The sequence below is a fragment of the Trachurus trachurus genome (assembly GCF_905171665.1).
Source record: "Trachurus trachurus genome assembly, chromosome: 20".
Lineage (NCBI taxonomy): Eukaryota > Metazoa > Chordata > Actinopteri > Carangiformes > Carangidae > Trachurus > Trachurus trachurus.
In genome coordinates, this window is record NC_139911.1 from 22476846 (window position 1) to 22500830 (window position 23985).

General features: G+C 42.1%; 1 protein-coding gene across 1 annotated transcript in view; it reads right to left on the bottom strand.

Annotated features, from left to right (window-relative positions):
- LOC311003899 (melanoma receptor tyrosine-protein kinase-like) overlaps positions 1-23985 on the bottom strand; it is a 65510-nt gene that overhangs the window by 12262 nt on the left and 29263 nt on the right. The window contains exons 2-19 of the mRNA XM_083995806.1: positions 17515-17666; positions 15207-15414; positions 12244-12378; positions 12072-12140; positions 11235-11353; positions 10723-10864; positions 9239-9352; positions 9027-9153; positions 7672-7745; positions 7499-7589; positions 5886-6085; positions 5667-5799; positions 3671-3761; positions 2602-2759; positions 2478-2510; positions 1186-1330; positions 936-1058; positions 721-819 (exon numbers count right to left, since the gene is read on the bottom strand). Coding sequence (XP_083851932.1) covers positions 721-819; positions 936-1058; positions 1186-1330; positions 2478-2510; positions 2602-2759; positions 3671-3761; positions 5667-5799; positions 5886-6085; positions 7499-7589; positions 7672-7745; positions 9027-9153; positions 9239-9352; positions 10723-10864; positions 11235-11353; positions 12072-12140; positions 12244-12378; positions 15207-15414; positions 17515-17666 — 2213 coding nt within the window. The remainder of the gene's footprint in view (positions 1-720; positions 820-935; positions 1059-1185; positions 1331-2477; positions 2511-2601; positions 2760-3670; positions 3762-5666; positions 5800-5885; positions 6086-7498; positions 7590-7671; positions 7746-9026; positions 9154-9238; positions 9353-10722; positions 10865-11234; positions 11354-12071; positions 12141-12243; positions 12379-15206; positions 15415-17514; positions 17667-23985) is intronic.

The window sequence follows — 23985 nt, forward strand, 5'->3', positions numbered from 1 at the left end:
GACTTGATATAATATAAAAAATATAAAAGGCAACAAATACTAAAGTAATAGTTATTTCGAGCACAAATCAGTGAAGAAGCAACGAAAATAGAAACAAATTATGCTGTAATGGCTCGAGTCCGGGCTATTTGTGGCAAATTTAGGCAATTCTGAGCAACAAACAGGAGAATAGAAAGAGAAGACAGTTGACATTATAATGTTACATTTGCACCAATTGAGGATTGAACCCACAACCTCTGGAACCAAGGTCCTTCATCTATCGCTCTGAGCTATTTGGCAAGTGGCAAATCAATAAGTGAATAATTGATATTTAAATATTCCATTCTTGCATTGACTCCAATTGTTAACATGAGAGAAAAATTCAAGAATTTGCAGGTATATGTTTACAGTAGCGTTTACACTCAAGCATTTTGATGCACTGTAGGCTCAATTTTTCAAAAATCTGAGAAACAAGTTTTGTGTAGGACAGTCTGAAGATGCTCTGTAGCAAGTTTGGTGTCAATTGAGGAAAATTCATAATTTGTAAGAGTTTCAGCAGTATTGGGGCGACATTTTGGTGAAAGTTGTTTTGGTGAAAGTTGTTCCTTGGAAGAAGAACAAAGCACAAGAAGAAGAAGAAAGAATTCCTAGGAATACAATAGTGTCCTGGCAGCTTAGCTGGCAGGACCCTAATGAAGAAGGGAAAAATCTCAGGAAGAAAACCAAAAAGTAGAGTCTCACATCTAGGATTTCTTGGTTGGCTTTAGGTGATGTGGCCTCCCTGAGAACTTTGATGGCGACTGGGATCTTCACGTTCTCTCCTTCAGGGATCCACAGGCCCTAAACACACACACACACACACACACACAAAATCATACATACACATACATACCTGAATCTTCACCTTCATTCTTTCCCAATCAGCTCCAAACAGCAGCCGGTGGTGTTAGTTTTACCTTGTAGACGGTCCCAAAGGCCCCGGAGCCCAGCACCCTGATCTTCTTAAACTCCGTCTCCTTTAGGATCCTCAGCAGCGCCTGGTTGGGAGCTTCACCGCTGGGAGTCAACGGCTCCACCAGCTGAGACCACACACAACCAAACATACCGCTTTCAATAGATATGTACATAATGTATACACTATATCATCTGACTTATTAAATATTGGTCACAGTGATTGTGATGGAAATGAACACCGGCCTCTCCCACCTCTCTCTCCTGCAGCAGTCGCCGCATCGTCCTCTTCCTCCTGATCCGTTGTCGCCGTAGCAACACAAAGATGACCAAAGACACGATTACGGCGACCAGGAGCCCTCCGACCACGCCGGCCGCTAGCGTGGAGTGGGTGGCGGCGCTGTGGGACCACACAGAGCACAGGATGGTTGTGTTTTAGATGAGATATACAACAGAATAGAACCTGTAGAAGTTGTCTCACATCATCGTCTAGCAATTATTCATTAATTAAGTTTGTCAATGAGTTATTTACATTGAATTCAGAATTCGTATTTACAGGTGCATCTCAATAAATTAGAATATCATGGAAAAGTCCTTTTCCAGTATTTCACATCAAATAGCCCCATTGAGTGCATATAGATGGACGTACCTTTCAGAAGGACAATAATAATTTCCATAAATGCTTTATTAAAGCAGAAGTAAGCGGAATGTTTGTGTTAATATAAGTCTTAAATAGTTATATCTTCTGACAGCAATCACTTACATAGAGTGTTTGGTCTGAAACACGGGTCTGTCAGTCACTCTGCTCTGCTGTAAGCCGAGGAGAAAACTTTCCTTGTATCCTACAACCTTTATCCAATGAGGAGAGAGAACGGCATAAAGGGGCGGTCCTCTCTGTGTGTGCAGCCAAGGGATGCGCGTGAATGTGGTGACATTGATCGCTTACTTCTGCTTTAAATTGGTCTGGTAATATTCAATTGTTTTGAGATTTTTAATTTTTGGTCTTCATTAAATGTAAGCCATAATAATTACAATTAAAAGAAATTAAATAAATAAAGAAATGATATGTTAAATTCTGTGTGTAATGGATACATGTAATGTATTAGTTTCACTTCTGAATTCAATTAATGACATAAATAAACTTTTCCATAATATTCTAATTTATTGAGATGAACCTGTACTTCCACTGAAATTCAACACAAATTGCACAATTCAGTAAACTCAACTCCAAATTGAACAAGAGTTCAGACTGACACCCATGAATGTTCTATGGCAGAACTCCTTTGGATCTACACTCAGTTAGCAAGCTATTGGTAATCCCACTCACTGTCATTCAAATTAGGCAAATTGCGGGATGTTAATGAAGCAAAGTGAAGTAAAGTGGAAGGTTTTTGTTGGCATATTAGGACAAAATTGAATACACTCATCTCATTGCATTACACAAATTGAAGATAAATTAAAACTCATTAGTGGAGCTCTGGAGAAACGTTCCACAACAACACGGTTATCTCTCTGCTGAATCAAAACAAATTATCCAGTAGTTTTACCCTGTGCATCCAGACAGTCCAGGACCTGAACACCTGGAGACAGAGAGAAGAGACAACCTTCAACTCATCAGTCACCGTAACAGCGTAATCAGTCTGAAGGATGACGTAGTAACATGTGTCTCACCCCTGGCTGCAGTTCTGGTGGCAGGACTGACACTGGCCTTCGTCGTCGGGATACTTCCAGATCACAGTGTCTTTGCCTCCTGGAACACCGTGGGGGCAACGCAACACGCAGTGGGGGCCGTCTTTAAAATGGGCACACTGGGAACACTGGTCTGGACCCTGCAAGTGGGAGAGTGAGGAAAATCTCTGTCCAGTTGTTTTTTCTTTTTAACACATTGAAAATGGTCCAAAATATTTAGGAAAAACAAGCAATATGTACAGTACAATATGAGATTAACTACCGGTATTCCATTATTTAAAGGGATAGTTCAACATTTTGGCAAATTGGCCTATTGACATAATCCCTATTGTTTTAGGAGTAGGTTCATTACATTTAATTGTTGGTGCAAGCTATTTTTTAGAATGGCGGAGCAGAGCCGCGAGCTGCTCAGAGCTACGCTACGGAGGCTCATGGGATTTCTTGGTTTCCCTCATCAAATACACAATCCAACACCTTCAACTACACTACACTATAACGGAACGTTACCAGACAGAGTTGTTTTCAAGGCAAATGCTGGCTAAAAACTGTCCCTGACGTGAATGCGCATCAGCTGTTTTGCATGAATTTACCTCTAAAACAACTCGTCCACCAGAGCGTTTTGGAGTTGTTGGATTGTGTATTTGATGAGTTTGATGAGGGAAACCAAAAAATCCCATTAGCCTCCGTAGCGTAGCTCTGAGCAGCTCGCAGCTTGCAGCTCTGCTCCGCCGTTCTAAAAATAGCTTGCACTGACAATTAAAGGTAACAAACCTACTACTATGACTATAGGGATTATGACAATGGGCCCATTTGCGAAAATGTTGAACTATCCCTTTAACATTTCTGTCACATTAAAATATGCTGAACTTTTATTTCATGGCACATCAACAGTTCCTTCTTGTCATGTTCATCTGTGTTTTTGTATTTTTCATCATCATTTTATTCACAATAATTTATGTGTGTTCATGACTGATGATCAGATACAGCTGTGTGTGTATGTGTATGTGTATGTGTGTGTGTGTGTGTATGTGTGTGTGTGTGTATGACTGACCGGTCCATGGCAGGTGGGCATCCCAGTCTTCAGCAGACACTCTGGGTGACACTCGACACAGCTGCTGTTCACCTCCACCTCTCTGGGTTCACTGCAGAAAAACACAGAGAGGGATCAGGAGTCTGGACGGAAGCCCACAGGGGACAAATTGACTTTACCTCCTTCACTATAACCAGTGATAGACTGAGGAACTGTTCTGAGGTATTTGTTGTTGACCAAAAATCTATGCTTCATCCTTACAGCATCACACAGTACACACTTTGTTGTTATCCAGTAAATGAAGCCAACCACCAGTGTGTAACATGGTGTCACGTATTGTCCTGCAAACTTAATGATGTTTTCTGTCTCATTTTGGTGTCTCATTTTTCCATTTCCTGCCATTGTGTGTGACCGTGGACCACACCCTGAATGTATTACACCTGTGTCCAGTTGTCTTTCCCTGCTAGTGGATGTAGTTTGCTCACTTCCTGTCCTCTGTGCCAGCTCATCTTGGTTCTCAGTAGCACAGTTCTCTGTATTTGATGTTGTGTATGTACAGCCAGTTGCTGTGTTGACCTTAGCTTTTGCCTTTTGGATTTGTTTGCCTGGCTTGTGTACCGACCTAGTCACTCTGACTTAAAAAGCCAGCCTTTGGTCTCTCTCTGAGTTGTATGTTGAGAGTCCTACATGTTAATGATAATGAGTGTGCCTTTTATATTTAGGTACATTTCTTTGATTTAACTAAAACCTTTAATGCAGCGTGATGGACTGTTTCTACACTTTGCTAATGTTGCTTTTGTTGGATGAATAGATTTGAAATAATAAAGCACCTACAGTATCAATAGTTCTCTTGGATAACACCAGTTTATAATGTAGGTAATGGAAGATGCTATCTGTGCTGATTTACAACTTTGGATTTCTTTAGCCCCGCCCCTCCTGCAATCATGGCCGCCTCTATCACAAATACAAACGTAGCTGAACAAACAAGTCGCAACCAGAACATCAAGGGCATATTCCTGATATGACAAGCATTCAAGGGAACTGAATTTAATCATTTTAGATTATTTAAAACATTTGCTTAAAGTTCTTGCTTATTTTTTCTTTTAACTTTTGTTGTTTTGTTTTTTCCAGTTACACAACCCTCATTCCTATGACTACATATAACACTCAAGGAAATCACGCTACATGTCTGATTTAAAGGGATAGTTCACCCAAAATTCAAATTTCACTCATTATCTACTCACCCTCATGTCAACTAAGAGCAGTGCCTTCTCTGAGTTACGGGGGGGTCCGCGCAGCAGTATTTGTCCATATAATGGTTGTGAATGGATACCACTTTTCTTCATCCAAAAAGACACACCAAAAAACATCCAAATACCTCCATACTGCTCGTCTGTAATGTTCCTCTTGTATTGAAGCCCCGACATGAGGAATTGTTCTGAAAAAAACTAAATAAGTCTATATTTTAAGCTTGTTTGTAGCGGAAGCTCCCAGTGTCTCAGTTCACTGCTCTTCCTGTGTCAGTGCAAATCTCGCGTGATTTTGGTGTGTCTTTTTGGACGAAGAGAAGTGGTATCCATTCACAACCATTATATGGACAAATACTGCTGCGCGGACCCCCCCGTAACTCAGAGAAGGCATGGGGGACTCTGAAAATTCTCACAGCTCTTAGTCGACATGAGGGTGAGTAGATAATGAGTGAAATTTGAATTTTGGGTGAACTATCCCTTTAAGCCAGTTAAGCCTGTGACTGGTGAGACCAGTGGGTGCAGTGTTGCAGGATGTGAAGTAAGGGTAGAGTAGACTGAAGATTGAAAAGATAGAACAATGTAATGAGGCCTTTGGTGCTTTGTGTTTCTGTTTAGTTGTCTTTATGTTGTGTATGAAGTGTTGATTTGGTTCTGATCAGTGGTGCACACACAGCACAGCTACAGTCACATTGTAATAAAGGTGATATATGCTGGTTGGAAGCCATGCTGCTGATGTGCTGTTGAGCCAGGATGCAGCTCCTTCTTACCCCTGCAGCAGGTTACAGGACGCCACACAGCGCCCCCTACGCTCAAAGTGCAGACAGGAGACACACATGGCCGGACCGGGACCCCAGCAGCCCCCTGCTGTGCACTGCTGATCGCAGGTTTGATTCTGTTGTTCTGCAAGAAAGACACAAAAAGATCATGTTGTTATTTAAACTGCGACCAAACTCCAAAGTGAAGCCGACGCACATCCAGAGACCCACCGCAGTACTCGGCGGGAGCGTTGTTGCGCAGGCTGACGACCTGCTCGGTGGACCTGAACATGCGGGTCCACTGGTCGCTCTGCGTGTAGCAGAGCTGGGGGTTGTCCTTCAGCATCACCTTCCCAGCGCTCACCTCCTTCAGAGAGCGCAGGCCCAGCCAGCGCAGGTGCTTCGTCCTCACCACCGCCAAACTGTGCAGACTGGAGAGGAGAGGAGAGGAGAGGAGAGGAGGGGGTGTTAATCATCAACCACCGGCACTGTGTTTCCTCTGGGATGGTTTATCAATGGTTCATCTACTAACCTGGAAAATGATGGTAATGTGTATTTTTATATTACACATTTTACAGTCTACATATTACTTTAGTGAGTACAAGAAAAAGGGTAACACTTTATAATAAGTACACACTATTAAGCATTAGTTAATTTTTAACAGCTGGCCAGCTCTCCCTGAACCCCCCCCCCCCCTCACCAGAGGCTGCCCTCATCAACTCCTGCTAACATTTCCATATTTTGCACATTCTGTGACATAAACTGTAAACTGTTTTCTTGTCTGTAACAACATCTATTGCACGTCTGTCCGTCCTGGGTGAGGGATCCCTCCTCTGTTGCTCACCCTGAGGTTTCTCAGATTTTTCCCCATTAAAAGGGTTTTCCTGGAGTTTCTCCTCAGTCGATGTGAGGGTCTAAGGACAGAGGATGTTGTTATGATGCCATGTAAAGCCCTTTGAGACAAACTGTTTGTAAAAACGGGCTATACAAATAAAATTGCCTTGACTTGCCTAACTGTGTTTAGAAACTACATACTAATGAGTATCCATGTGTTAATGATGAATTCAATATTTAATGCTCAACTAATGCTTAATAGTGTGTACAGACAGTTATGACAGAGCTTTTAGTTAGGGCTGGTTCAGGTAGCTCTGAACCATTTTATAGCTACGCTGCTATAAGCTTAGACTGCTGGGGGACACATCACGTTACATGGAGCCCTCTCCTCTCCTCTCCTCTCCTCTCCTCTCCTCTCCTCTCCTCTCCTCTCCTCTCCTCTCCTCTCCTCTCCTCTCCTCTCCTCTCCTCTCCTCTCAGCACATTTTGAACTGTCATTATCATTATCTGTTGCACTTTGTAGTTTGGCCAGGAAAGATAGTGAGTCTCACTAAGGACACACTGGGCATCCTTTATTTATTTATCTTTTATTTCTTTTCTTCTTTTTATTTAAGTACCTATTTATCTTCACTTATTAATAAATTCTTTTAGTATTTATTTTTATTTTTTTCCCTCTTTGCTTTTGGGGGATGTTCTTTTTCTAGTTCTCTGTTCTAATTCACCATATAATAGGGGGGGGGGGGGGGGGCAGCTGTGGATTAACTATTGATACCCCTAACCATCTCTGCCTTCCAGCTGCTGCTGATAAAAGGCCGATGTTCACTGTGATGGATTAACTGTGGAGCACTCTGCAAACATATCTGATGCCGTAAGCTAAAAACATACAAAATCAAAATGGCAGAATTCTTTATAACAGGAAACCAATCATTAATGTGAGCATCATAGTGTCTGACAAACTGTAGCCTGTGGTCCAAAAACCAATGAATAATTACTTCTAATTATGAACTCACGATCGTGTTGTTCTTCCTCTGATGATCTCCAGGTTCTCGAACACTGACAGAGAGGTCAGATTCTCTGGCCACGACTGGATCAGCAGGTACCCTGAGGACACATGGAGGTAAAGGTTTAAACTTTATATACTGACTCTGAATAGACAGAACTACGCTAGTGATCTCTGACCTACCGGTGATCTCCTTCACTGTCCTGAAGTAGTCCAGCTTCTCCAGGTCCATGGGCGGGATTTTATAGTGCGCGTCCCTGGAACAGCCAATCAAAACAACCCTCACTTTTAAACTCTGTTGTTGTAGCCATTCAAAAGACCAGGGAGTCAACATGTATGTTCCAGACATGTCACTGCAGTCAACTCAAAGAACCAGTGGCACTAGACCTGTCACATTTATTACATAATCGCCTGATCGCAATTATTTTTCATAATGGTTAAAATGGTTTCCATTCATCTGTATAAAAACAGCTGGGTGTGGAGCGTCGTATAGCTCAGTAGATTGAGCAGCCATCCCATACAGAGGCTGTAGTTCTCGCTACAGCCGGTCCCGGCTTGAATCCCAATCTGGCCCTTCCCTGCATGTCATTCCCTCTCTACCCATTTCCTGTCTCTCTCTGACTTTACTATAAATTAAAGGCAAATAAAATAAAAGCCCCCAAAAATACTTATATAAAAAGGTGGTGAGGTTTGACTGGTCCTCTTTGAATGACATCATCACACTGCGCCCCCTTCTTCTGCTATGGTTTAATGATACATGACTGGAGCGCCATAAACTGTTTATCTTGGTACTTAATTTCTAATATTTGACAAACACATTTCGATGATCTATTGACATTAGCATCATGGATTTAGTGTCAAAGTTCCCATGTTTAATGCCAACAATGGCTCTTCTTCTTCTTCACAAGGTGTATGTGTATAATTAAACTATGATTATTCTTATACTATAATAGTGGCATAAAATGATCAGAAAAAGACAACTAAATCGTTAATCGCAATTATTTGTTTGGCAATTAATCACCATCTAAAATGTCATGATTGTGACAGGCCTAAGTAGCACTGACACATCAGAAAGTTGTTCCACTGCTGACAAACAGTTCATATCAAGCCATCTTAGTACGGTGGCCCTGAGAGCTCAGTGCACTGCAGATTCATAAAATAGACAGAAAAAAAAAACACACAACAAATTGAGAAAACAATCATTTCGTCAATGCATGGGCTGCAAAAACTCATACTGTAACATCTGCAAATACACAAATTCACAAAACGTCTTAGATATGTTGTCATCGATTTGACAGCACATGCACTGCAGAAAGTCACAACACAAAGCAAGTGTTTCCAGGGACACTAGCTTCACCTGAATCACGTGATATCAGTGTTACAATAAACCAGTCAAACTCAGCTTACCGCCAAACCACATTGACACACCTTGCACCTACTGTATGCCGTGTTGTGAGCTGTGTAGTGCATGTTTGTGTTTTCTGAATTTACAGTGTGCATGTTAATCAAGGCTGTGAGCGCAGCACCCAAACTCTCACCCGGTGAAAGTCGTTTCAATGATGGAGATGTCGCCGTTGATTTTGGTGCAGTTCCTGAAGGACTCGATGTTGGAGGCGTTGACCGCCATGGCTTTAATCAGAGAGCCCACCCCGATGCCAGCGCAGGCTGCAGCACAAACAGGACCAGGTCAGTTCACATGTTCATTATTCATCATTCACATCTCTCTCTCTCTCTCTCTGTTGGTGTCTACCTTTAGGACAGGGTCCGTCACATTCTTTGCAGACTTGGACTCCGTTCTCCTCCACCTCGTACATTCCAGCGCTGCAGGTTCGTACACATGAGCCGCCCGTCACCACATAGTTATCTGTACACAAAGAGAAGTGTCAGGCCTGCACTCCGCTTGAACCAGTTTTACCCTGAGGCAGCCCTGAGGCTAAAACTTGACTCCCATTACATGGCTGTTTAATTATTTCCCCAACCACCCAGAACCACAAAGCAGCAGCCTTAATTAACAGTCTAATTAATTGGCAGTGATGCTGATAATCACTGCAGTAGATCTGTGCTGTTTTCCCTATAGAGTCGACATCTCTGGGTTTTGACTGTTGGTGCAACAATGAAACAAAACTGAATATGATAACTTCAATCTATTAGTTATTTGACATGATTGTCTGACATGGAAAACAGCTGTTGGTTTCAGCCTTACAGTTCTCCTCACAGAATCAGGATTCATAAGAGCTAGTCTGTTAATGACTTGACACACTGAGAAAAATGGTTTTAAAACACGACTCTACATCACACAAGCAGCAATTATAAACCAAAACCCTGAGATGAAGGACACAGGATCTGTAATGGTAATGTACCACCCTGGTGCAAATTTCTAATAAGATTTGTGAGAAATAAAGTAAATCTGGAGCTTCTGAGGCCATGTCTGCTTAAAGAGATAGTTCAACATTATGGCAATTTTGCTCATTGCCATAATCCCTATAGTTTTACTGTAGGAGTAGGTTCATTACCTTTAATTGTCGGTGCAAGCTATTTTCAGAATGGCGGAGCAGAGCTGCGAGCTGCTCAGAGCTATGCTCATTCTTGGTTTCCCTCATCAAACTCATCAAATACACAATCCAACAACTCCAAAACACTCTGGTGGACAAGTTGTGACCTGCACATTCACCACGCTATGAGATAATAACGGAACGTTACGAAACAGAGTTGTTTTCAAGGCAAATGCAGAGACTGCTTGGCGAGAAACTGTCCCCGTCAGGAACGCGCATCAGTGATTTTGCATGAATTTACCTCTAAAACAACTCTGTCTGGTAACGTTGTGTTATTATCTCATAGCGTGGTGAATGTGCAGGTCACAACTTGTCCACCAGAGCGTTGTGGAGTTGTTGGATTGTGTATTTGATGAGTTTGATGAGGGAAACCAAGAAATCCCATTAGCCTCCATAGCGTAGCTCTGAGCAGCTCGCGGCTCTGCTCATAGTTTGCACCGACAATTAAAGGTAACGAACCTACTCCTAAGACTATAGGGGTTATGGCAATGGGCTAATTTGCCAAAAATTTAATAGGTACAACCTAAAGACTTTTTACAACTCATTCAGCTGTCTGAGACCTAAAAAATTAGTACACTGCCCTCTAAGTTTTTTTTTTTTTTTACTTCTGCCCAACATGTCCACATGATCCTCTTCAGAACAAATCACAAGGTTGATGTTAATAAAATCCAGGGTTCCATACGTGGGCAGGCTTTGACGCAGGTCGCCCCAAAGGTGTACTTGGCGTTGGGGTTGACGACCACCTGGTATGTTTTGGGGTCATACAGATTCAGAGGAGGACATTCATTTTTACAGGTCCCATCATCATAAAACTCCTTGCAAGCCTGAGGGGAGACAGTGACAGACAGTAAGAGACAAGAGTGAGAGAAACAATGAGGGACAGTGAGAGGGTGAGAGTCACAGTGAGGTGCGTTTCCACTATCCCTAGAAATGCGCAAAACCTAAATATCGAAATAACTGGTAATGGAAACACCCGCAAATAGCAATTTCAGAAATATCGCTTTTATTTTGCGAAACTCTGTAATGGAAACGCAGCTACTGAGAGAGACAGTGACAGGGTCTTTTAGTTTGTATCCACCTGCAAACTATTTAATCTATTAAAGTTAAAAGCATCAGAGTAATGCAGTATAGTACAACAGCTGACTACCTGACTACATTATAAACACACATCAACACACACACATACACACTGACCAAGCAGTCGGTGGCTCGTGGTCCGGTACACCCGGCAGCACAGTGTTCGTTACAGCAGTCGCTGGGGTTCGGACCCAGACACCTTCTGCTGCACTGCTCTGCACACTGCAGCTTAGTGACTGGAGGACACACAGGAGGACAGGTCATTACAGAATTGATCATAATGATAATATTTATATCTTTATTTATCTAACTTTTGAAAAAAAAAAAAAATTAAAGGGATAGTTCACCCAAAATTGAAATTTGCTTGTTTCACGTGGCCTTGTTTTGTAGCGGAAGCTTCTCTTCCTGGTTTGTCAAATTTGGACGAACCAGGGTCTGTCCTCTTCCCAGTTCATCCAAATTTGATGAACCGGGAAGAGGAGCTCGGCTACAGTTTCCCTTACAAACAAGCTTGAAATACAGACTTATTTAATTTTTTTCGGGACAATTTCGCATTTCGGGGCTTCAATACAAGACGGACATTACATACGAGCAGCATGGAGGTATTTGGGTGTTTTTTGGTGTCTTTTTGTTACAAAGACAGTTGGTATCCATTTGCAACTGTTATATGGACATGCACTGCTACGCCGAGACCCCCTGTAACTCAGAGAAGCCACGGAGGACTCTGAAACTTCTCCCAGCCCTTAGTCCACATGAGGGTGAGTAGATAATGAGTGAAATTTCAATTTTGGGTGAACTATCCCTTTAACTATGTGCACAATAAGATGGACTGAAAGCATTTTAAATGAAGTCTTCCACATGGTAAATAATCAATACATTCATAAATATCCTGCAGATAAAAGAAGGAGAACACTGTGTGGAAGAGTGTGTGCAAATGAGTGTGTGTGTGTTTACATCTCTGACAGTGATCCGGCCCTGCTGCCCAACACGAACCGTTAACACACCCTGGGTCGCACTTCTCACCTGGACACACATACACCACACACACATTAACACTGAATATCCTGGAGAACAATTACTGACAAAGTAAAACACAAAAATATCACATCATAATCATTCTACATACATTTACGGTCAAATGTGTCCACCTTGAAAAGCATTGTGGGATTGGTGCTTTTGTCCAGGATGTCCCACCACTGGACGGTCTCCGTGTTACAGAGCAGAGGATTGTAGGTCATCTTCACCCCTCCTTTCAGGATCTCTGTGAGGATGAGGATGGACACACATCAAAGAGGAATTCACTAAAGGGGGGTGGAGTGTGGAATACAAACAGGAGTGGGTGTTTGGATGTGTGTCAGGGGCGTGTGTGGTGTGCGTTGTCCTTCAGAGTTGTTCCAATCTTAAGTCACAAAGATCAAAATTAATTCAGAGATTGAAGATATGATCCACAGAGTCAAGTTATACAGACAAAATTGTTGGGTCCCCTCCATTAAAGGTCCATTGTGTAAAATGGGGGGAAAACCATGATATCTAGTGTTCAGATTCTAGATTGCCCCAACCTGTTGGCAAAGTGACAAAAACACTTGTGCGTTGATGATCCATTTGCAAACTTTCAGATTTATAACACAAAAACGCCTCACCACTCTCTACCGACTAACTACTAACCCACTCTCTCTGCTGTTCCCGCCCACTTTTTTCCTTCCGCCTTTTTCTTTGATGGTTTCTTTATGAATGCGAAACTCTTGAAACATGGCGGCACAAGATGGCTACACTCTAAAGCAAGACCTTTGCTATATGTATATATAAAAGAATAATTATAAGGCTACAAAAACCAAACAAATGTTATTTCATAGCGATTATACACTTATAAAAAATGTATTCATGGGTAGTATATTCAGATTTTGACAATAAACCTTGCCAATTATTACACACTGAAGCTTTAAAGAAAGAAAAACACACAATGGTCACTGACATAACTTGAAACTGACAAAGGTAATAATAAATAAAAAATCAAGCAAATTGCTTTGAATTGTGGTTCAACAGAATTATTTAAAAAAACAAACAAAAAAAAACTCAGGACTAAACATGACAACCTACATGTTAAAAAATACTGCTCCATGCAGTCAGAAGACCAAAGACCCACAGGAAACCGTCAAGTATTTGGAGAAATGTGTATGAAATGGTTCATAAAATAACGGCAGGATGACTCAGCTATTAATGCTTATTGTCACCATAACCCACTTGAATACATTCCTAGAAAAAACTATTTTCCTCAACATTTTCTCCTTCTACAATTAAACCATTATCACATGACATCACAAATCTGTCAGAATCTCAAGTTCCTGCACGTCCTGCGCTTGACAAATCTACAGCTTAACATACGCCTCCTCTCTGCCAACACAGCTCTGTGGAGGTACAGTACACTTAATACAGACACAGATGCAGAAAAGCATCGACACTGTGTGAGGTATCTACGTCATCAGGCAAAGCCTGTGTGGGCGCGGTCTATTTCCTGATGCCAGAGCACAGTAAAGTGTTGACTGAAGGTTTTATAATGGTTTGCCAGCTCCGCCCGCCTCGGCCCGCCGCCAGCGCGCTGAGTGAGGCGACGTCCCAGCGCTCCCCCTGAGATTTTAGAGTGAAGTGAAGCAGAGAACAACTAGTAAAGGAGGAATTAAAGTATAAAGTGTTGCATTTACACAACGACAACCACAAAGCCACATGGTGGGTTTAATCACTTCATCACTTTTCTTCCATGACTTTCCCAATCATCTAACAGAGGCTTCACTTTCCCTTCCCACTGGCAATTGGTGCAATAAGTAACGTGTGGAAAAAAAGTTAACACATAAGCGAGTTCAGTTGGTCAAGGTGGAGATACTCCAGGCTGGTCATTGATGTCAGAAGTGGGCAGACTGGGGAGTCGAGTGGTTAAGAGCACGTCCCTTGTTGGCAATGTCCAATGGAGTGATGATCACTAGATCGACTCCTGTCTTAGCTGATCTGTGCATATCATTCTCCCGGTCTCTCTCCACTATTCGGTCAATTAAAGGCAAAAATGCACAAAAAATATCTTTAAAAAAAAAGAGTGGACACACTGTCAGTCACCTCGGAATCCAAACTGTGACAGTCTGCCTCAGTGGGTCTCAACAGAAATCAGACCAGAGTGATCAAATTTTAGGTTTTAGATGTTTTTATAACAGAAAGAGTTTAAAATCAGCGACTTAATGTCACACTCCGCTACTCAAAATGATTGCCCTTTTTTGCTGGGGACCCCCAAATCCAGGAGGCTGAGAATCACTGGTCTGCATAATGGCTGCGTTTGAAGACTGATTAGCAACAACCAACCTGTCCCACAACACATGTGGCAGAGACATGTGTCCTTCTCTTCCTGGACAACAACAGGAAGATCCAAAGATTCAACCAAGAGATTCACTGAGCTCCAGTAATGAAAGTGAACACCACTGACAGACAGAGAACCTTACAATCACACTCTTCCATCTAAATGTTGTGTTTGAATAATGACACCACAGCTGGTGACACACAGAGAAACTCCTACAGAGACATGCAAATGTTTGGGAACCCCTGGTCTAAGTATGTGCAATGTGAACAGTTAAGCCAGAGGAAGATGGAATGATCCCCTAAAGACATAAAGTTAAACATGAAACACTCTTTTTCAGTATTTTAATAAGTATCAGTGTATTATTTTAGTCTTCTACAGTTTCAGAGTGAAAAGGGGAAACAAAGCAGCAGCCTGCAAAAGAATGGGAAACCCAGGAGACTTGAGATCTCAGAAAACTAACCAAGGTATCAGACAGAAGGAAGGAAACAACTTCTGATGATGCTCTGGGAAAGAAAGCAGGTCTGGCAAAGCTGTGTTTTGTGTTCTGGTTTTAGGGCTGGTCCAGTCCTGGTTCTATCACACAAACCTGGCAACCTGACCCCTGAATTACCCAGTGGATCAGTGTATTTACTGGTAACTCTACAGTTTGAATGGCCCCTGAACTTCTCACTGATGACCAAGAGCCCTTGAACTACTCACCAGCTCAGTGAATGGTATGTTGGGAAAACGTGTGATGTTTGTGTTCATACCGGTCAGACTGCTGAGCTGCAGCTGTCTCAGGCCGCTGGTGTAGTTGAGTGTTGCTGACGAGTGGTTCCTGTTGTAGTTGGACATGACCAGCAGAGCGTACTGACCCTCGTACAGGTTCTGACCTCGGATCAGCCTCAGATTGACCAGCGGGATGGTCGCTGCCTCGTTCATGGCGATCAGAACGTAGCCACTGACTTCCTGTATAGACTGAGGTTGATAAAGAAGAGAGGAATGAATTGACACACTTTAATTTCCTCAGATTGTTTTCCTTTGAGGCTTTTATTCACTTAAAGGTCGTCATCTGTTATTAATTTTTAATCAAATTGATAGTAGAATATTTTGATGGACATCCTGCATTTAAGTCAGCTGTCTGCAGAGCACAGTGACTTAATGCTACTGCTGTTTTCTGTCTCATCTAATTTGTGTGACATTATTGAGTTATATTTTCCACTTTGAATTTGTTGAAAAGTAACAACAGGGAGTCAGAGCGCTGCGATTTGAAGTGATGAAATAATTTAATCGGATTTGCCTCTAAATTGCCAGATTACCTCAGATTTGGCACAGATTAAAGGTTATCACGTTGATCATTTAGGAAAACTCCCTGCAACTGCAACTCGCAGTTTGTCTGAGACTGGCTGCAGAGGGTTAATCCGTCGCCGTCGGGGTGGCGGTTACGTTGCTGTTTACTGGACGTGCAGCTGAGAGCGGCAACTGTGTCAAACTCCCCCCCCCGTTGCCGTGGTGAAGGCCGGGCGCCCCGACCCGCATGGTGTTGTTGAATCTGTGTGAAAACAGCTCCTCAAGGCCAAGCACCGTTTGGCATTTGACCATCAGCTCACAGATGTCTGAGCATCCTCGAATGCAACACAAGGGCAGTTTTGAAAACGCTGCTTGTTCACATCTGGGCCCAGTTGTTCAAAAGGTTTAATCTGATTCTGGATCAAAATTATCCAGATTTTGAAATCCCTTCTTTTGTTATCCAGGATTACGTAATCTGTTTTACTTTTATATACTAATTGTTCAAAGCAAAGTTGGATTGAATCAGTCTGATCCTGATGCAAACTTTTTAAGATGACCAAATCCGGATAATGAGTGCTCTATGGGACTGTGTATCACACTGAGAGATACAGTATGTAAGCAACAGGTAGAACCACAGCATGGGGTCACTCAAAGTGTTTATTTGAAAATGGGGTATTGTTTTCTGTGCTCTTTGTTGTTTCTTCAACAGCCAGACCCTATCTGGTCTGGCTGTGTACATTAGTCAGATACATTGTGGATATTTTCCCAAATTCAAACTTCAAATTTCAAAATTTGATTTAATTATCCAGTAGTTGGGGAAAATATTCAAAAGTTAGCTTTATTTACTTATCACATTCATGGTTTAAAAATCAGGTGCAAGATATAAATCAATAAATGTTTGTATACTACATTATAAATAATGTTTATTTGACCAGTTTGAATTCAGTTTAAATCACATTTTGTTCCTGAACTCCACCTTGAATCCACCAAACTGCTGGGATCAGAAAGAATAATCCTGATCTTTTCGATCAAAGTTTTCCTGATCCTACTACAAAGTTTTGAAAAACACAAATTGAGGGTTTGATCCAGATTGGATTACGTGATCTAATCCGATCTCAGAATCCGTTTTTAGTTTTGAACAACCCATTTTCAAGATCTGATCCAATCCATTATCCAAAATCAGGTTAGATTATCTTTGAACAACTGGGCCCAGGAAAATGTCACTCTGACAGGAATAAAGAAGGCTACACACTGTTGTATGAAAAAAAGAACTGGAGATTTATCTCATGATTCACTGGATAAAAACAGTTGATAGGTTTTCCTTATGCTTCGTTTTGGTAACATCAACAATATAGGACACACTGATAATAACAATATTAATAATAATAATAATAATAATAATAATAATAATAATAATAATAATAATAATAATAATAATAATAATAATAATAAGGGTGATATCATTGGTCATTTTCCAATCAGACTACAATCTCTTACTGTCTGAAACCCAGGAGGAAACAGCGCCAGGAATCTGTCCTCTAAACCAGCTCCTGGACATTTTCTAATAAACAGAAAATTACAAGACACAGCGGCCGTACTCTATTAATAAGAGAGGCCTTTTGGTGAATTCAGTATGAGCAGATTTCAATTTTCACAGGGATTAAGTAAAACCAATGGCTGCCTGAGGGGAGAGAGGTTAATAATATAAAAAAAGATGTTATAATAAAGTTAATTAGACCCATGTTAAACTGTGCTGTAAATAAAAAATGCATGAGGCCAGAGACAGACCTGGAGGAAGGACAGGTCGTGGTGCTCCAGAGCGTAGGTGATCTCCAGGTTCTCCATGACCAGGGAGCAGTTGGAGTACATCCTCACCATGTTGTCATAGTGATTTTCACGAGTCCCCAGCAACGTCAGCTGGTTACTCATCCCCTGACACACTGAAAGACACACAGACAGAGAGATAGAGATTAACGCAATGCTTTTGTAATTTTGTAATCTAATTGGTTTGTAGAATAAGACTGGGCACAGGAATACGTTACAAAATCCAGAGACGTTACAGGTTTTGATTGGAAAATTCCACAATCCACAAACACTGGGATGCTTCTGTTTCTCATGTGTAAAATCCTGAGCTCACAACCTCATATGGCATCGTTCATGTCTTCTACACACTCCTCTCACCTCCCCATCAGATTCTATTGGTCCAAAGCCACATGACCATATTCCCAAACCCAACGGACGCAACTCACAGGCGGCCATATTGCGTTGGACCATTCGCTCTGACTCCGGCTGAAGTAGATGGGTGATCCAGTAATCTGCACTAATACTACTACACTATTCATAACTCAGTGAAATTTTTGGCCATATATAACTATTTGTATAATGTTACTTTCATAGAAATGTACATGATTAAAATTAATCGTAATTTTAAGTATTCCTGAAAATTGGTCAAAAACTGAGGGAGCGGGGCGGTGCGTGGCGCAGTGGGTAGAGCGGCCGTCCCATGTTGAGGCTACAGTCCTCACCGCAGGCGTCCCCGGTTCGAATCCCGCGTCGGGCAGACCTTTCCTGCGTGTCATTCCCCCTCTCTCTGCCTCCCCATTTCCTGTCTATCTCTACTGTCATCACTATCAAATAAAAAAGCAAAAAGCAAAAAAATATACTTTAAAAACTGAGGGAGCAAGCGGACCGACGGACCGTGTGGTGACGCCGTGTCATTGGGCAGCAGCGTTGGGTGAGTCATCTAGTCTTCTTATACACTGCCCATCCAAAAAAAAAAAAGTCACACACACTTGTGTATATTTCGTTGAACCGCCTTTAGCTTTGATTACAGCATGCATTCGCTGTAGCATCGTTTCAGTAAGCTTCTGCAATGTCACAACATTCATTTCTGACCAGAGTTGCATTAAAGTAACATTGCGAAGTTTGTCGGCCTTAAAATAATGTTTCCAGACTCATTGCAATGGTAGAAAAATGGTTAATAGGATGATTGGTGCTGCCGCTGCAGCCTGAGCCGGGTCGCGTCGGCTGAAACTGCAATATGTAACTTCCCTGCACGGGTAGGTGGTTGGTTAATAAATGAGACTGCATCAGTTAGGGTTAGATACTGTAAGTTGTTGCCAGCTGAAACATCATCCATGCAGTAATTATCCAATGGGAGGCTCTATTCTATTCTATTAGCTTAGTTAAATCCAAGTGGTGACTTTTTTTTGGGACGGGCAGCGTATGGTCAGACAGGTGATTATTTGCTGTTATGTGGATGCATGTGATTGGCTATGTTTGTAAACCTTCTGTTTTACCTCCTTTTATAAGTGTTGTTTTTTGTAATGTGTGTCTTGATAAGCTGATGAAGGCTATAAGCCAAAATCTGATGAAGTTGTTTTTCTCAGCTGCAAGTGTTGCTGGAGCTTTTTTGTTCTTTTTCAAGTTTCCTCGGTTCTCCATGCACTTTGTCAGTCTCTCTGTGAAACCTCAACCAGAAAAAACAAACTGGTAACTCAAAAGAAGTTTCACTTGTATTTTCTAAAGTCTAAACCTCACTTAACACAATGACTTAACTTCAGATGAATGTGTCAAACTCTGAGCCAGTGGAGGATGAGAGCCAGGCTTCATGCTAACATCCTGTATGGGAATTGCTCAGCATATTTTTTGGACCGGGTGTCTTTACATGAAGAGGAGTATTTACAGAAACATCCAGGGAGGAGCAGGAAGGACCGACACCATTTCCAAGAAACTACTTCCTGCAGAAACGAGTCTAACAGCAGCCTCAGGACACATCTGACACGCCGACGACCTGTGGCTGTCACCGTGGTGACTGAAACCTTCCAGCATCAGTGTGTCGCCCACAGTAACTCACAGGTTAAAGATGAACAACAAAACCTCCAGCAGAAACTGAGACTCGGTCAGTTCACTTTCAAATCTGAAGGAAAATGCCAAATAGCAACTTGTGGGATTTAATTTGTTCTAAATGTGTTGGGGGGATTTAAGGTGACACGAGGAGCTGAAGCTTTTAAAAGTTACGTCACCGACCCAACAGCATCTGTGCAAACAGCCTGCAGACGTGTCTCACCTGTCCTGCAGGTTTTCCTCCATTCAGCAAGAAACACCGCATGACTGAAGCCAGAATATTTGAGAGCAACATGAGGAAACGGCTCGCACACTGATCAAAACTGATCTTTTTTGAAGCCAGAATATGTCACAGATAAAAGTGTTGCAAAGTAGCAGCGTGTCAGGTATCAAAGGTCCAGTGTGTAATAATTGGCAATGAATATATTTGTTGTGTATAATCGCTACAAAATAAAATTTGTTTGGTTTTCGTAGCCTTATAATTATTATTTTATATTTATATACTGTATAGCAAGGGTATTGCTTTAGAGAGTGTCGCCATCTTGCGCCGCCATGTTTGTACAGCAGCCTTAAAGCCCCAGTATGTAACTTATTTGGCTTTTTATTAGCAAAAATCTAATGTTTCTTTCATAAATACGTATTTCACTGAAGTGGAATCACACCCGCATCCAAATGAAAGCTTTCTGTACCTTAGAATGAGTTGTTACAAGTCGTTACAAATACATAAGTGGGCGACGCACCGAACCGAGGCGGCCATGTTGCATCGCCATTTTTTGTTCAGTGGCAGCGTGACCGTAGGTAACCATAGAAACTCAGCAGAGCTGCCGGCTCGGCCTGTTAAAACTGTCACCACTGTGTAGTGTGAGGAAGGACGGAGGCACTGATGTTGCATTCAGGGGCAGTCAGGCAGACGGCCGTCGGCAAACCAACCGGATGTCATTTTACTCCACGAGAGAAAGACGGTAAAACGTGGGTCAGGTAAACAATACAACATCACCATGACAACATATTGTCACGCCTGTATTGTTTTGCCCCGTGCTGGCGGACCACTTGTTTATGTAACGGATGTGCACTCACTCCACCCATAAAAGACGTGCTAACCAACCCGCTAAGTGGTTGTCAACCTCTTGGCGAAGAGGTTAGCATCGTCGCCTCCGGTGCGGGAGGTCGTGGGATCGAACCCCACCTAGGGCAGGCCGTGAGAAACACAACGCAGAGGGCCAGATATGACATCGGCTACATTTACATAGACGCTTGTTTATCCTGTTACATGCAGCGTCTGTTGTCTGTCTGACGTCTGCCCGATTTCACGTGAATGCAACATCAAGAATACGTTCCGATATGCAACCGCACCGCTAGATAGGGAATTCCTACATATTATACCTTTAACGGAAAATCCAGCCAGTCAGAGAGCACGTTTCACGAGTTTCGCATTCATAAATAAACCAGCGAAGAAGAAGGAGGAGGAAACCGCAGATGTATCGTTATTATATTACACACTGGACCTTTAAAGGTCAAAGAGCATCAAACAGTGAAGCAAAGAAGAACCTAAATATACAGCAGCTACAACTGTTAATGCTCCAAAAGCACCTGATGCTTTATGATAAATAATAACTTTATCATAGAGTCCTTAATTGATTTAATTGCATCAATTAAATATGTCGTAAAGTGTGTTTTCATGAGCATAAAGCAGTACAGTATCATCATGCTGAGGTTGTATTCAAATGATCTGAAGTCAGCTGTATCTTGTCTTGAGGTCATTTGTTGAACTGAAGATTTAAACATCTGTTGCTGCTTCATCAACGTCTGCGCTGGATTAGACCAAATAATAATCAGAGTAATAATCCTTTTACGTATTAGTTCATAAACTATGGATTACTTTGGCTCACAAACACAACCCAGCTGCTCCCTGCCTCTCTCTGATTGGCTGATGGCTCGCTTTGGGGCAACGCATTGGCCAGACCCTCAGGGAGAGCGGTCCACATCTGGACACACAGACAGACACACCCAGATACACACACACACACACACAAACAATCTTCTCACTGTTGTTCACACTTGCGTCATATACAAATCAATTGACTGTGTCTTTAGTCTAATAATAACAGCAGCACCACTCTCTCAGGTTACCCCAACAGTCACACTGTTTTATTTCCATTCAGCCTCCTCCCACTCATTCCTCCCTGTGGTCTCTTGTCTTCCGTCCTCCCCCCTCCTCCTCTGTCCTCCTCTGCTCCTCTGTCAACAGTCCATCTTTTCTACTGTTCCCCAAGTTCCTACATTCCTTCTTTTTCTTCCTCTATATCACTCTGTTCCCCACATCCCAGTCAGATCCTCCCGGCCTCTCTAAAACTCCTCTGCTACAGTTCGGGACAGGAACTCTCTGTCTTACATTAGACTCTAGACAACGACTCTCTACAGTTTTTACCTTTAACTAGCTCACATCTGATAATTGTCATCACCAAACCCACCAGGAGTTTGGTTAGTTTAGAGTATAACACAGATGCAGATGCTGAGCAACCACATTCAGTGCTGATCAGTAAGGACTTATCAAGAAGTTTGATCAATAGGAGTGTGTTCAGTCAACAGGAAGATGATTTTGTCTTGACACAAATCACAGTTGGAAGATTATTCTGTTTTATGGCGTGAAAGTATCTTGGGAAAGGTTTGGTTAGGATTAAGATTAAGGAAGAATCATGGTTTGGGTTGTAATTACCGGCTTTGTTGCCAAGGTTACATCAACACATGCAGAGTTAATGCTAGAGAATCGTTTATAGCAGTGAGTCCCAAACTATAGCCTACTCGTACGCAAAGTGATGTAAGGGGCATGTGAAAAAAAGAGAGAGTTAAAACAAGATTTGCAAACAACCTGATAAAAAATTATGCAAAGCCTGCGAAGCTATAGTTCAGGCAGACACAACTCAGGCCGCGCCCATCCTGATCAGTCACATGCTCCTCGCCCAAATAGGGCAGGTTATTTAAATCTCTCCAGCTTACCTGCTCATCCCTTGGCTATGCTTCTGCTGCTACTCCGCTGCTACTGCTACTGCTACTGCTGCTGCTGCCCTGCTGCTCATGAGGTTTTGCAAACCCATCTCCCTCCCAGCATCCACCTGTGGGCTCTGTCTCTATGATCCCCAGGGGGGGTCTGCTTCATTCCCTGTAATGTCTGGTAAAGCAGATAATTCAGGGAACGAATATGAGACAGAGCCTGACGCCAAAACCTGCTGCAGCCATGCTCAAGGATATGCTATCCATGCTGTGCTTCAGCTTGCTATGCTTATACTCAATAAATGATTTCTTCTCATTCCAGAGTTGTCTGATTGAACAGGCATAGACACAGTCTGACCACTGACATTGCCAAAAAAAATACACAAATCTACTGTATAGGCTATCCTAGTGTTCAGTGGATAAATCGCACTGACAACTGTTACCTCCATCTGAGTTTTTATTGTCTATTTTTATACCTTTATGCATTTTCATTGCCAGGTTTATATGAACCTGTGTTGTCTATTGGTAAAATAACAGGTTCTTACACTGTGGAGGCTCCGCTCAGACAAACCTGAAACCAGTTACACAAAGTGTCTTCAGTTGAGCTCATGTTCAACTCATGTATAGAACTACATGAGTGAGGTGTTTGGATGCGTTCACCCTCTTCAATTATCACCATAAAATCAACCACGTTGCAGTTAATGCAATGAATGCAATGCAATGGTTTAACTGAGTTAAGGACAGAACCTCAAATACTACTTTGACATATTTAAAGGAACCTTAGGTAGAAAAAAAAGTGTTCATTTTAAGGAAATCTTAAATTGGACTTTGGGGAAACTTTGTGCAACTAGGGCCCTGGACGTTAAGGAATGTACTGTACATAATGGTGTTGCCATGGAATCAGATGAACAGACTGTGACTAAATACTCACTACTACCTCTACTATATAAGAAGTTCACCATTTTCTCGCACTGTTCAAATATATTGTGAAAATTACATATTAGATTTGTATAGTCCTGTAGACTGAGAGTTCCCAGTGAGAAGGAGGAGTGAGTGAGTTCAGACACAACCTGAGTGTGGGGTACAAGTTGAGCCATGTTTGTATTTACATTTTGGTGAAGTGGTACCTTCAGCAGCAGCTGAATCAGCTCCTGTCTGCACGGTAGCACTGGAACTGTCAAACTGTTTGCTGTTTTATTCCTGATAAATGTCAGTGATAATGACATCGATGCGGTTTAAGTTACACTCTAAAACCAGCTGATCTATTTCTTTGTGTTCAGGTTTGACTGAGTTTACACAGCGTTAAGCAATAATTGTGGTTAATATCAACACTAATGCTACCAACAATGGTGATCAAATGGGACTGAATGGGCGTTTGTCTGTGTGCATTAGAATGAAAGAGAAGATATGCTGGTAGTGACG